We start from the raw sequence: 14,730 nt of genomic DNA on the forward strand, positions 1-14,730 counted from the left end.
GGGGGTGGGGGTGGGGCGGTTGCTCAGCTCGCGATTGAGCGAGAGCCCTTTTTAGCCTGGAACTGTCTGGATTCCACGTACCTTCCACGCTGTGCCCTGTTGTGGGGTTCCTCCGTTCGTCTGGACTTGTTTTTATGTCCCCTTGAGGAGTTTTGTGTGTTTCGGTCAGGAGAAGTTAAGAGCTGCTTCTTACTCTGCCGCCATCTTAACCCGGAAAAGCCTGAGTTAATGTTTTGATCTTCCCTGTCACCATAGCTTTTTATGGTCGAATTAATTTTTGTTGTTTGCTCATATCTCCAGCCTATTTTTTGACTTTGAATTTTATATTAAAGTTGGATTTTGCATATCCCAAGCTTCAAGCTTTTCTGGAGGTCTGCAAGTTTGGTGGTGTGATCCATAGAGCGGTATGGTCCCTGGTCTCCTGGTCTCCTGGTCTGTGCTGTAGTCTTTATCCAGCAAAGGTCCCTGGTGCTCTGTAGCCACAAGTGCTAGATCTTCTCTTTGTTTTGGAAACAGGGTCCCTGCTTTGTTGTGACAAACTAACAATGCTTCTCTCCATCCTGGAACTGTGACCCATAACTGTGTATGGCCAATAGTGTTGCCAATTACTCATCAGCTGAGCCTAGAGGCAGTAAAAGGTCTCCTGTAATATCTTTCCGAGCCATTGTACCCCCTCTTACTGTCTCTGGGTTAAGAGTTCCCAAAGCTGCTGCCCTGATCTCTGGTGCCACTGCTGCCTGATGCTAGGCTTCTCCTGCCTACCTCTTCCTCTCTCTACCTATACTCTCATCTCTTTCCCCCAGTCCTACACATTTCACTCTCTTAGTACACTTTCTCTCCTCTTGCTTTCTAGCCATTTTAACAAAGTACTCAGTATCTTAGATTCCTTTACTTCACATTGTATATATCTTCTTGAACTAATGATGCTGAGGCTGAGAATATTAGTTGCTAAAGTACTTCCATTCTCTCGGGTCTTCCTACAATGATTAGTGATTATAGAACTCTTAATTACTAACTCTCAGGATCTCTTATAGTTCAGAGAGGGAAGTGGTAGAGGAAGAATAGAATTAAGTTTAGATCTCTCAGGGGAAGAGTCACACCTAAAGGTCCAAATTCTAGAGTATAGAAACCTGGTGGAGAACAATTGGATGATTCAATTGAGGCAGAAATAGGAGTAATATTGTCACCTGAGTATAGTCAAGATAACCTGGACTGAAAAAGGAAAAAGAGTTTACAAAAGAGATCGCAAGCTGGTATGGTAAAAATAGCAGGCAGAGAATTCAATCATCCAGACATAATTTTCTGGGATGCTCTCTCTACTAAAGTTAGTACTGACTTAATAACTTATTGTTATTAAAATGACCCTTTTCACAAAAGAGAAGAACCAATGAAATTCTGCTTTTCTGGAACTGAGTCATCAACAAAGGGGAACTGGTTCCTGGAGTGGAAATGATGGGAACTTTGAGGGTAAGTGAAGTTTATGATATGAGAGGAAAACCGGGTAGAGAAGATAAAAAAGATTACAAGAACAAAAATGGGGAAAAGTCAGCAAAGAAAGGAAAAGCCACCTTTTTGAAGATACAAAGAAAAGCAGTTCTGATAAAGAGGAATATGAAAAGTAGTTAAAAGAGACCAAAACAGATATCATTGATCAGCACGGATTTTTAAAAAATTCAATTTTATTTTATTTTCAGTTCTGATTCCTCTCCTTCCTATCTCCACCTCCCCCACCTATTGAGAAAGAAAAATAAAACCCATCCCACAGAGTCAAAGAAAAAATTAAATTCCTGCATTGGCAATGTCCAAAAAAAATTGCTTAAATGTGTTCTCTAAATTCATTGCCTCTCTAAATGGAGATGGATATCATGTTTCTTCTTGAGTTCTGGTATGGTGGTTAGTTACATCATGTTGATTAGTTTCAAAGTTTTCCTTACAATATTGTTATTAATGTATAAAATATAAAATTTTCTCCTGGTTCTGTTCTTTTGACTTTGCATCAGATAAACACAGCAGTATTCCATAATACACATATATCATAACTTATTTAGTTCTTTCCCAATTGATGGGCACACTCTGTTTCCACTTTTTCGCCACTATGAAAAGGGCTGCTATAAATATTTCTGTATAAATGGGTGTTTTTTCTCCTTCCTTTATTTCCTTAGAGTTATGGACCTAGTAGTGGAATCTTGGAGACAAAGGGTAAACACCATTTAAAAGCTTTTTGGGCATGGTTTCAATTTGCTTTCCAGAATTCGATTAGATCATTGAATAGCTCTACCAACAGTGCATTAATGTTGTCTCTCCATTATCTGCTATTTTCTTTTTTGGGCAACTTTGCACACCTAATGGGTCTGAGATATCTCAGTATCGTTTAATATGCATTTCTCTAATTATTAATTGCTTAGGATGTTTTAAATATGGCTATTTATAGCTTAGATTTCTTCCTCTGAAAACTGCCTACTCATATCCTTTGACTATCAAATGAGAAATACTTATTCTTCTAACTTTGAATCATTTCTTTATGTATCTTAGAAATGAGATCTTTATTAGGAAAAAAAACCAAACATCTAAAGGCTTTCTCCCATTTGCTTACTTCTCATCTAATTTTAGCTACAATGGTTCTGTTAGTATAAAAACTTTTTAGATTTATATAATCAAAAATGTCCATTTTATCTTCTGTTATTCTCTCTTGTTTGGTCATGGATTCTACCTATTCATAAATTTGACAGATAATTTTTCCATGTTCCTCAAATTTACTTATGATTTCATCTTTTATATCTAAATTATATAATCATTTGGAACTTACCTTGTTATATGTTATGGTATGTTGGTCTATAACTTTTGCCAGACTGCTTTCCAGCTTTTCCAACAGTTTTTGTCAAGTCAGTTTTTACTCCAACAGCTGAGATGTTTGGGTTTATCAAATCCTAGGCTATGGTGTTTATTTACTTTTATATACCATGTACCTAATTTGTTCTGCTGATCAACCTCTCTCTTTCCCAGTATGATATTTTTTTTCCATTTAGAGTATTGTTTTAGAAATGGTACTGCCACTTCCTTACCACTATTTTTTAAAATTAATTCTCAATATTCTTGACCTTTTGCTCCTCCAGATTAATTTAATTATTTTTTTTCTAGCTCCATGAAGTAATCCTTTGGTATGACACTGAATAAGTAAATTAAGTTAGGCAATATTATTGTTTTTATTATATTGTTTTGGCCCTATCCACAAGCAATTATTATTTTGCTAATTATTTAGATTTGTCTTTGTTTAAAGAGTGGTTTATAATTGTCTTCATATAGTTCCTAGATAAGTCTTGGTGGAAAGACTCCCAAATGTTACATTCTACACATTTGCAGTTATTTTAAGTGGGATTTTTCTATCACTTTCCACCAGGTTTATTTGTCAAGAAATACTGATAATTTTACATTCTACCACTTGGATTAAGTGCTTTATAGTTGATTCTACAGTGTTCTGTAAGTAAACCATGCCATCTGCAAAAAAAAAAAATAATAATAATTTTGTTTCTTATTTGCCTATGCTTATTCCTTCAACTTAGTTTTCTTGTCTTCATAGCCACCAGCACTTTTAGTAAAATACTTAGACCTAATGGTGATAATGAGCATCTTTGCTTTATCCTTGATCTTATTGGATAGTTTCTAGCTTATTTCCATTACAAATGCTGGTTCCTGGTTTTAGATAGATATTATTGTTTTATGGAAAATTCCATTTATTCCTATGCCTTCTGGTGTTTTGTTTTACAAGAATGAGTATTGTATCTTATCAAAATCATCTGATATAATCATGATTTTTGTTTTTTGTTTTTTATTAATATGGTCAACTACATTTATACTTTTCCCAATATTGAACCAGTTCTGCGTTTCTAGTGAAATGCTTGGTCTTAGTGTAATGTTTTTGCTGTGACCTCCTTACTTAAAATTTTTCTATATAAATTCATCAAGGACATTGGTCTACTGTTTTTTCCTCTTTTCTGATTCTACTTGGTCTAGAGATCAGGATCATATTTTTGACAGATAAAGAACTTGGAAAGGCTCTTTTCCCATTTTTTCCCCAAGCAGTTTATATAATATTGGAATTAATCTTTCTTTAAGTTTTCAGTAGAATTTGCTTATAAATCCACCTAATTCTGGAGATTTTTTCTTTGGTAATTGATTTATAATTTTTTATCTTATTTCTAAGATAAGATTATATAAATTCTCTATTTCCTATCATGTTAACCCAAGCAGTTTACATTTTTGTAAATATTCACCCATTTATTATTTATCTATATTTGTTAAGACTGTGAATTTTATTAACCTAAAGTAGGGAAAAATAGTTACTGATAATTTCTTTGATTTCATCTTCATTGTCTGTGATTTATTTTTTCGTTTTTGATACTGGTAATTTGTTTTTCTCCTTTCATTTACAAAATTGTGCTGGCAAATGGCTTACCTATTTTATTGTGCTTTATTTTTTCCCAAAGAAAGAATCTCCTAGTTTATCAATTTTTTTGACTTACTTTTTAAAATTCTTTGATTTTTCGAGATTTCTATTTTAATGTTTAAGGCCATGGTTGGGTTTCCTGATTTTTCAAGTGTAAATGCTTGAACTGAAAATTTAAGAAATTTTGTGGAACCAGCACAACTTTGTCTAGAGGCAAGTTTGCCTCTAGGCAAGCAAGAACTTCTAGAAATTTGAATTGGATAAAGAGGTCTAAGAAGAGGAATTGCTAGATCACAAAGAGAGTTCCTAAACTAAATTTTCTAGACCAAACCTAGAATGCTGGTAAAGTCCTTAGACAAGCAGGGTGAATCCCTGAACTGAATGGAAGATTCCTTGAACTAAAATTAAGACTCCTACGATTAAGTAGCTCAAGAGTAATAAAGGGAAGTGTCATAATGAGAAAGAACGAATTCAAACTTTGTCCTTTAGTGATATTTCAAATTATTCAGACATAGGCTTTCTTCATTTTTTCTTTGGTTTATTGAAATAGCTTCCTAATTTGGTCTCCTTGCCCTTAAAGCAAAAAATCTGATCTCATTCTTCCAATCAATAAACTCCAGTGACTACCGCTTATAGGATAGCATATGAATGTCTTTTTTGGGTTTTAAAGTCCTCCTCAACCTGGCTGCTGGCCCTTGATCACATTTCAGGTCTTGTCATATATTATATTTCTTCCTGTACTCCTTGATCTGCCAAACTGGCCTTCTCTTTCTTCCCCACACATGACACCACTCCCGTATGCCTTTGCAAATCTATCACTTCCTCTGATTCAGCTCAAGCACTGCCATCTACAGAAAGGCTTAGAAAAGTTAGTGCCTTCACTTCATAATTAATTTGTAATGAATTATTTTATGTTTATTATATATTCTACATATTCTTATATATCATGTTCTTTCTTGGATAAAAGGCTTCCTGAGAATGGAGATTGTTTCCCTTGTCTTTATATCTTTAGCACTGGGTGGTACCTGGCACACAGTAGGCACTCTGAAAATGATTACTTATTGAATAGATAAGAGAAAGTGGAAAAAAAAATTCCTAAAACTTCAACTAGTTTTCTCTTGAGGGGTGGGAGTGGGGAACAGGGCAAACAAGATAATCCTGGATGCTTATACAGGTTATTTGGCAGGCACATTTAGAATTGACAAAAGTATTAACTTCCTAACAATTATATCCGGCAAAGCAGAATGGGATGCTTCAGGAGATAATGGATCCTCTTCCCAGTAGAGGTCTTTAAGCAAATGTTATTAGATATATTACAGAGGAAATTTCTTTTGGCAAATGTTTTAGACCAGATGGTCTCTGAAATCCAATCCAACAGAATCTCTAATTCTGTAAATGTAGAGTTCTAATCTAGCATGATGTAATTTAATGTGGATAAATGTTAAGTCCTACATTTATGTTCAAACAGTACAGGATGAAGGAGGCAAATCTAAACAAAAGTTAAAGTGAAAAAAATTCTGGCGTTTTTAAGTGGACTATGAATTCAATACAAGTCAACAATTTATCATAGCAACTTAAAAGACTACATAAAATCTTAAGCTATACTAACAGAACCACAGAGATTTTTTTAAAATGACAGATGAAAACTACAGTATGGCCATAACACATATGTGTCTTAATGTTCAGCTTTGTGCACATTACATTTCAGGAGGGGCAATGATAGACTAGGATGGTGAGAAGATGGGAAATTTAGACAGAGTGAAGACTTTGGATGGCAGTATCTGACAGTATTTGAAAGATTATCAAATGGAAAAGGAATTAAAGTTGTTTTTCTTGTTCCCATAGGGTAGAACTAGATGCACTTGAGAAAGTTGCAGAGAAGGAAATTTTAGCTTAAAAAAAAAAAGCTTCCTAATAATTCAGAACGAGTAAAAGGAGCAGTACGTTTTCTGTAATTGATTGGATAAAATTGCAGGGGGTTAAAATACAGTAAAGGTTGGATTAGAAAATTCTAAGATACTTTCATCTTTCAAATTTTGTGATTTAAATAGGTTTACTCCCATATCCTTTAGCTTGATCCTTCCCATTCTTGGGTAGTAAGTGCAAAAATGTAGGCCAGTTCAAGTCATTCTTCACTTATTTCCTGATTATTTTTTTGACTTTGCTAAGTGCCCCAACTTGCCCTGCCATTTTTTATAGAATCCAAATGATTTTGCCAACTTAAGAAGCTTAGTTCATGGGAAAATCAAAGTGAGAACTTTACTTTTCTTCCTTTCTTTCTTTTTTCCCCCCAAAAACCCTTTGCCTTCTGACTTAGAATTAGTTAATTCTAAGGCAGAAGAGCAGTAATGGCTAGGCAATTGGGGTTAAGTGACTTCCCTATAGTCACACAAGTAGGCTCATATTGGAACCCAGATGCTTCGATTCCAAATCTGATTCTCTATCTACTGTGCTACCTAGCTACCTCTAGAGAATTTTATTTTTCCCAGGACATTTCTCTGCTAGTAATATCTTTGGTAAGGCAATGAACCTATTAGGAGAGTTATGATATATAACTCACATATTTTAAGCTTTTAAATAATTATCTGTTTAATAAGTTTATTTATTTAGTAAAGTTATATCTAGAACACAGCATTTCTAAGTTATTCCTTTAAAATGAATCACCATGTGGCAAGCTAGGTGGCTCAGTGGATTGAGAGCCAGTCCTAGAGATGGGAGGTCCTGGGTTCAGATTTGACTTCAGATACTTCCTAGTTATGTGACCCTAGGTAATTCACTTAACCTCCATTGTATAGCTCTTAACAGTTCTTTTGTTTTGGAACCAATACACAGTATAGATTCTAAGATGGAAGGTAAGGGTTTTAAAATAAACAAATAACATAAAATGAATCATAAGACTGTATAGTAATTAATAACCAAATTTGGCCTTGGAAAAGGCTTAATAAAATGTACCTCCCTTCCTTCAGTTCTAAAGTGGGGGCCTATGGGTATAGAATACTGCTTACTACCAGAAACAGATCATGTCTTAGTTTTGCTGAACTTTCCCCCCCTCTTTTTGTTAGAGGCAATAGTTTTCTAGGTAGGAGAGAGGGCAAGGATAAATTCAGGCAAGAATAATACATAAGTAAAAGAACACTCTACTGCAAATATGAACAACATGGAAATAGATTTTGAACAATGATAAATGTATAACCCAGTGGAACAACTTGTTAGCTTCGGGAGGGTGAAGAAAGGGGATTATGAGTCATATAACCATGGAAAAATATTCTAAATAAAAAAAAGAAAAAAGTACAATACATTAGAACAAAAGATATCAATAAAAATAAAATTTATCACAAACCTGGCTTCAATATTCTATGAAGTTGATTATTTAATTTGAAGACACTCCATCAAAAAGGCAGGTCAAGAAAGATAAGGAACACAGGCCCAAAAAAGAGAGAAAAGGGGATCTGGGAAGAATAGCTTATTTAAGTGAACTCATGTATTGTTCATTAAGATGAAAAGATAAAAATTAACATCCAGCTAACATACCTCATCAGAAACTTTAAACCTTCGCAACAATGCCACCACCTTCTGCTTGAAGTTTTGTTGCTGTAAGCCAAAGAGGAAATAAAATCAGAATTCATAAAAAAGTTTTCTTTCTATGATATACAAAATATAGGTCAGTTTGAAATGGTGACTTAGTAAACATATAATTCCATAGTGTCTGTTCTCCTACTGATGATAGAAGATTCTCAATGTAGAAGAGCCTTATTCCCTGCAACAGGGATAATTTGTACCTAATTCCACCTGGATAACTCTCTATGGTTGGAGAAGCCCCTAAGCTTGACTTGGGAACACAAAGTCACATCAAAAAAAGCTTCACCCTATCAGAAATCCAGGACAGATTAATATGGAATATCATGTTTCTTAATTCATAGAAGAAGAATGCAAATAGAGTTTATTATTTTATGTCTATAGGAATTATCCAAACTTTCTCTTTCATATTGTTTTTATTAAATTCCAACATTTACTGATAGAATCACCCAAACTAAAACTTTGGTACATTGAATCCAAAAGCATTTAAGTCAAAAAATTAAGTGAGCATCTAAGTATCTGCACACAAAATGGCCATTTAAGCTTACAATTTGTACCCTAAGTAAACACTGTTAACATACTCTTCTGAATGGTTCCTTAAGAGCCATTAAGTTCACTTAATTCTGTGATTCCTTAAAATGAAGATCAGTTGAAGAGTTTCTCATCTTTTGAAGCTATAACTGGCATTTTTCTCTGCCCTTTATTTCCTTTCCTTAAAATATCCTCTTTATACTTATAATTCAAACAGAAATATATATGCTCTTGAGTTGGAATACAATATACTCTTTTTGTTCCTATTCATTCACTGCCATATGAGAAAACCATATTGACTGGGTGTCCACTATATATTTATTTATGTGACAGAACCTCAAGTAGGCACTCACTCTGGCAAGGTAATCTTTTTATACCTCCCTAGTTGATTCACTATCCCAACTCACTACAGTGGTGTTTCCAAAACTTTTGATTTCTCCTTAAATTTGCCATGGTTGCCACTATCTTCGACATCAACCCTCACAGCTATTTTCCTTGAGAAACAGAGGCCAGTCACAATTCTCAGCTCCTAATTTCTCATCCCTCATCTCACATGACATTGTGATTATTCTCCTTGCCAAGTTTGGCAAACTATATGCAAAAGTGATCTCATTTCATCCTATTTTCTCCAGCAGATTCCCTCTATCATTCCTACTTTAATTTTCAATCTCTCCTTGTCTGTTGGTTGCTTCCCTGATACCTTCAAACAAACACATGTCTACTAACCTCAAAAAAAATCCTCCTTGAGTGCCTTCAATTCCTTTCCTTTCAATCTCCCTGATATTCTGCAGTCCAGATTCTGACCTCATCATTCAGCTAAACCAGCTCTATACAAAGTTACCAAAGATCCCTTAATTGTCAAATCTAATGGTCTTTTCTCAAATCTCTCTCTTTCTCAACCTCTTTGAAGCCTCTTCTATTGTTTGTTGATCACCCTTTTCTCCTTGGTACTTAATCTTCTCTCTAGATTTTCATTATCTGCTTTCATAAACCTTTTCCTTTCTTTGCCTTCTCCTACCTATCTTACTCTTGATAATCTGTTCCTATCTTTTTTTTTTTTTAAACTCTTAACTTCTGTGTATTGGCTCATAGGTGGAAGAGTGGTAAGGGTGGGCAATGAGGGTCAAGTGACTTGCCCAGGGTCACACAACTGGGAAGTGTCTGAGGCCGGATTTGAACCTAGGACCTCCCGTCTCTAGGCCTGACTCTCAATCCACTGAGCTACCCAGCTGCCCGTTCCTATCTTTTTTTGCTGCATTCTCTAGTTCATAGCTGCCAACCTTGAGTATTCTTCAAGGCTCTATTCTAGGCTCTCTTCATTTTAAATGATTTTGCTTGTGAACTCATCAGCTTCTAAGTATTTGATCATTATCTCTATGAGATGATCCTGATATCTAATTATTTAGGCCTGACTTCTCCAGTCTTACATCTCCAAAAGTTTATTAGACGACTGGATAGCCAATAAAAATTTTAACTCAAAAATGTCCAGCACTGAACTTATCTTTCCCCCCCAAACCCTTTCCTGTTCCTAACTTTATTACTGTAAGAACATCTTCATCATCTCTGTCACCAAGGCTCTTACCCTAAGTGGAATCCTAGATTCCTTACACTCTCTCACCCTCTATATTTAATCTGTTAGCACATCCTATTAATTCTACATTCATAATCTCTCTTATGTTTCTTTCTATCACCCAACACTCCTACAACACAAGTAGAGAATCTTATTACCTCATTCCTGAACTAATCCAATAGCCTGTTAGCTACTGTCTGCCTTAAATCTCTCCCCACTTCAGTCCAATCCTCCACTTAGCCAACATGGTGATTTTCCCAAAGAACAGTTCTGAATGCCTTATTTCCTCAATAAACACTAGTGGCTCTCTAATTAATTCCAGTATCAAATATAAAATCCTCTGATTGATATTTAAAGACCATTATAACCTATCTCCTTAATACCTTTCCATTCTTATATCTAAATCCTCTCTTAAGTATCCTGTAATCCAGTGATGTTAACCTGTTCTCCCTCAAACAAGGGACTCCATTGCTTAACTTTTTTCAGGCTGTCTTCTATGCCTTCTAGGTCTCCTTCCTCACTTCCTCCCCCTAGTTCCTTAGTTTCTTTCAAGTCTCACCTGAAATCCTATCTTCTATAAGTCTTTTCTGACCCTCCTTTATATTAGTGCCCTCTCTCTGAATCTCAACTTCTCCTATATATAGCTTTTTTTAAATAGTTGCTTCAGTGTTATCTCCCTCTATTAGACTACAAAGGGCCCTTGAGGGAAGGAGCTTTCTATCTACAGTGCTTAACATAGTGCCTGGCACATGGAAGGCATTTAAATGGTTGCTGACTTGACAATATTCTTCTTCTTTTTCAATAAGTCTTCAAAAGCTCACATGTATTCAACTGGGTTACCATACCATATACTCTTCTGTAGCAGCTTTAATACATCACTCAAATATATAATTAAAAATCCATTTATTACTTATAATTATGATCCTACTGGCCATTATTGCTATTATTAATATAACAGAATCTGTTAGGAACAGAATAGTAAACAATAACCATAAACTTTATTAAAGCCCAGGGACATCTCTGTAAGAATTAATGAAACCTCAGAAATTGATGTTTTGCTCTGAACGTCTTATTTGCTCATTTTCCAATGATGATAGGAGAATATGCAGGCCAACTTTATAATTAATTTCTATACTGACAACTGATGTAAAACCCTAATAGCATCAATGAAATCATATATACAATTATAGTGTGTCTTCATTTTAAAGAGGTAGAATTTTATTCTTTATCTATCTCTAAGAAAAAAATGACATCTATGACAAATGACCCTGTATCCCTAGCCATCTTCTCTAGCACTGGCTGCATTTCTCTCATATCACCCTTCAAACTGATCTTAGAAGGCAGTTAGAATATCCCTTATTCCCTATTGTTACTTCCAGTTTTATCCTTTGCTTCCACTCCTCAGTAACACTTCTTCTCATCTGAAGTTCAAACCTTCCAAATTTGGCAAAATGTAGAACATACTAAAGAACATATGGCAGCCAGGGGGTACAGTGGATAGAGTGCAGGGCATAAAGTCAGGAAGATTCATCTTTCTGAGTTCAAATCTGGCCTCAGACACTTGCCAGCAGTGTGATCCTGGGTAAGTCACTTAGCCATTTTTGCCTCAGTTCTTCATCTGTAAAATGAGCTAGAGAATAAAATGGCAAACTACTTAAGTATCTTTGCCAAGAAAACTCCAAAACAGGGGTCACAAAAAGTATGACATAACTGAACAACAAAAGAATATGCTGGCTCTAATTCTCTCAAATTTCATGCTGCCATATCTTTTTGTCACTGAGCCTAGACAAATCCTAACTTTGGATTACACTCACTAACGGTCTCATTGATTCCTACCTTTGTGTTTTGCTAAATAAGACTGAAGGGAGTCACTAAAATGAGCTTGAATGGTTACACTACAAATTGTAATCTCAACTGGGCAACAAGGTGATTATTTTATTTCTCTCAGATTCTCTACTGCTCATCACAAAGACTGTTCCAAATCTTTTCAAAATTCCTTCTCCTTCCCAATCAGCTAAAGAAATGACCTCATCCTTTCCTGAGAAAAAAGGGACAATTTACTATGAGCTCCTTCCTATCCATTTTGATCCCATCCCCTTCTACTTTCTACAGAAGATAGCTCTCTGTCAATTATCCAGTTTTTCTCATTTCATGCATAAGGCTATTTGTCCTTTAAAAAACTTTACTATACCTTACTAAGTCCTCAAGTGTCATCCTATAATTCTCTTCCCTTTCTTCCTAGGACTTCCAAAGTCCTAGGAAAAAAAAACCTGTCTAAAATCTCTACTTCCACTTCGTCTCCTCTCACTCCTCAACCCTGTTTTCAATTCTCAAAATTCAAGTGAAATTGTTCTCTCCAAAGTCACCGATGATTTCTTAAATGTCAAATTTGATGGTCTCTTCTAAAACTTCATCTTTCTTGACTTTTAGAAGGTGCTTGACACTGCTGACCAGCCCCTTCCTCCTGGATAATCTCTGTTTGGGTTTTTGTTGGCTCTCCTCTTACTTAGCTATTCTTTATTTTGCTAGATCATCAAACATTAAATTCTCTAACTGTGGCTTGCATCTCAAGGCTCTTTCTTGGGCACTCCTTTTCTTTCACTTTTTTAGTTGGTGACCTTATCAACTCCAATGAATTTAATTATCTTGCAAGATAACTAATTCCCAGACCTACATATACAGTCCCAAACTTTTCTAAACTCCAGTACCATACAACCATCTGCCTATTTCAAAATAGGTGTCTCCTATACATCTTAACTCATTGTGTCCAAAATGGAACTCATTAGCTTTCTCCCTCCATCCACCTTCAATTCGCTCTCTTCACCAAACTTCTCTTATTTCTTATGAAGGCACCATCATTTATCTATTCTCCCACGTTCACAACCTTGGTAATGTCATTGACTCCACACTCTCTCACCTCTGATATACAAAATGATATCTCATATATGTCCCCTTCTCAATGTTCACATAGCCTCAGGAAGCAGGATGTCCTTTGCTCTGAGGTTTCCCAGGCTGGCAACACCACCACTTTAGGTTTTGTTTATTTCTTATACCAATCTGATAGCCTCCTAATTGTTCTCCCTGACACAATTCTCTCCCAATTACAATCTGTCCACTATATAACTACTAAAGTGATTTTCCTCTGATCATATCTCTTCCTTACTTAATAAGAGTCCTTACTTCTTCAAGACTCAGCTAAAATTCCACCTTCTACAAGAAGCTTTTTCTGATCTCTTCAGTTATCAGTGCTTTTCCTCTCAAAACATTATGTATCTTCTCTAATGTGCTTATGTATGTATATGCTATCTCTTTAGACAGAATGTAAAATCAAATACTTGAAAATGGGAACTTTTGTCCTTGCATTTCCAGGACCTAGCAGTAAGTGCTTAAAAATTTAATATATGTGTGTGTGTGTGTGTGTGTGTGTGTGTGTGTGTGTGTGTGTGTATTTATACCTACATATAAAGTAGAGATCTAGAATTTTTTAAAGGAATATATATATATGGTCAATTTTAGGGCCAGTCTCCATCATCAGTTCAAATAGTGAGAGTTTTCAGTTTTTTGTGTCCCCTAATCCTTTAAAAAAGCTGCTGAGTACAGACCCTATATGGTATAACTTCACCCCTTATAGTGGATGATTATCCACCACAATGAAGGTATGTATAGAAAAATGAAATAAAACTTTATTAGGGAAAAATTTGCATCTTCTGTTCAACTAGAATATAAAATGAGGGAATTTAGTTAGCATCAAAGATAAAAATTTAACTTTGAGATAGATTTTAAAGTATAAGAAATTGTCTTCAATAACATGTTATACTTCTTCTAGATTATGATCTGATTCCTTACTAAACTAATATTTTCAACAAAAGAATGCCCCAGATGCTCCTTCTGAAGGAAAACATACCTTTTTTGCTAAAAGAGAATTTGTTTTGAAAATTCACTCATCTCAATATAAACTGTTAGAATGTGAACAGATAGAAAGGGCTAAGGTGAAGTGATTAAAACTTTTTAAAATCAATAGAAGCAAAAATTTAGCAATCAGGTATGATTAAGAAAAATTATGGAAGTATGGCCTTATTGTATACTTTATTTAAAATGAGGCATTTCTATTTTAAAAAGTTAACATTTTTATTTTTAGACCAATAGGTATATTTAAATTATACCATTAATTATAACAATTGCTTAAAAATAGAATAAAATTTAAATGACAGGTGAAAATTACTAGGTAAAAACTGATGTTGGAAAAGTTTGCTCTGAAGCAAATCCCTAGTTCCATTATGAGTATAGGAAAGAACTCTGAAATAAATCAGAGGCATAATTTCTACCCAAACTTGACAAATTCTATAGCAAAGTAATGTTTTAAACACTTTCTAGTCAAGACATTTGAGAAGCTAAGTGTATTAACATATGAACTAATGTTAGTGTAAAAACAAATTTACCATGTTTGCTGGTATTTAAGGTGCACTGCGCTTAATCAGATGAAATCCAACTTTCTCCCAAGACCATATTTTTTTCTTCTTGTGCCTAAGACAGTCACATTTGGAGCTGCATTTAAGGCTTAAACAGTGGCAAATATGTTAAATATTCTAATATCTTTATTAATTGGAAT

General features: G+C 34.8%; 1 protein-coding gene across 2 annotated transcripts in view; it reads right to left on the reverse strand.

Moving 5' to 3' along the window:
• The window catches only part of PACS2 (phosphofurin acidic cluster sorting protein 2), a 373,380-nt gene that overhangs the window by 138,359 nt on the left and 220,291 nt on the right, over positions 1–14,730 (reverse strand). For both annotated transcript variants that reach the window (XM_044664723.1, XM_044664722.1), the window contains exon 8: positions 7,976–8,035. In XM_044664723.1, coding sequence (XP_044520658.1) covers positions 7,976–8,035 — 60 coding nt within the window. The remainder of the gene's footprint in view (positions 1–7,975; positions 8,036–14,730) is intronic.

This window comes from Gracilinanus agilis, chromosome 2 (genome assembly GCF_016433145.1).
Source record: "Gracilinanus agilis isolate LMUSP501 chromosome 2, AgileGrace, whole genome shotgun sequence".
In the NCBI taxonomy this organism is placed as follows: Eukaryota; Metazoa; Chordata; class Mammalia; order Didelphimorphia; family Didelphidae; genus Gracilinanus; species Gracilinanus agilis.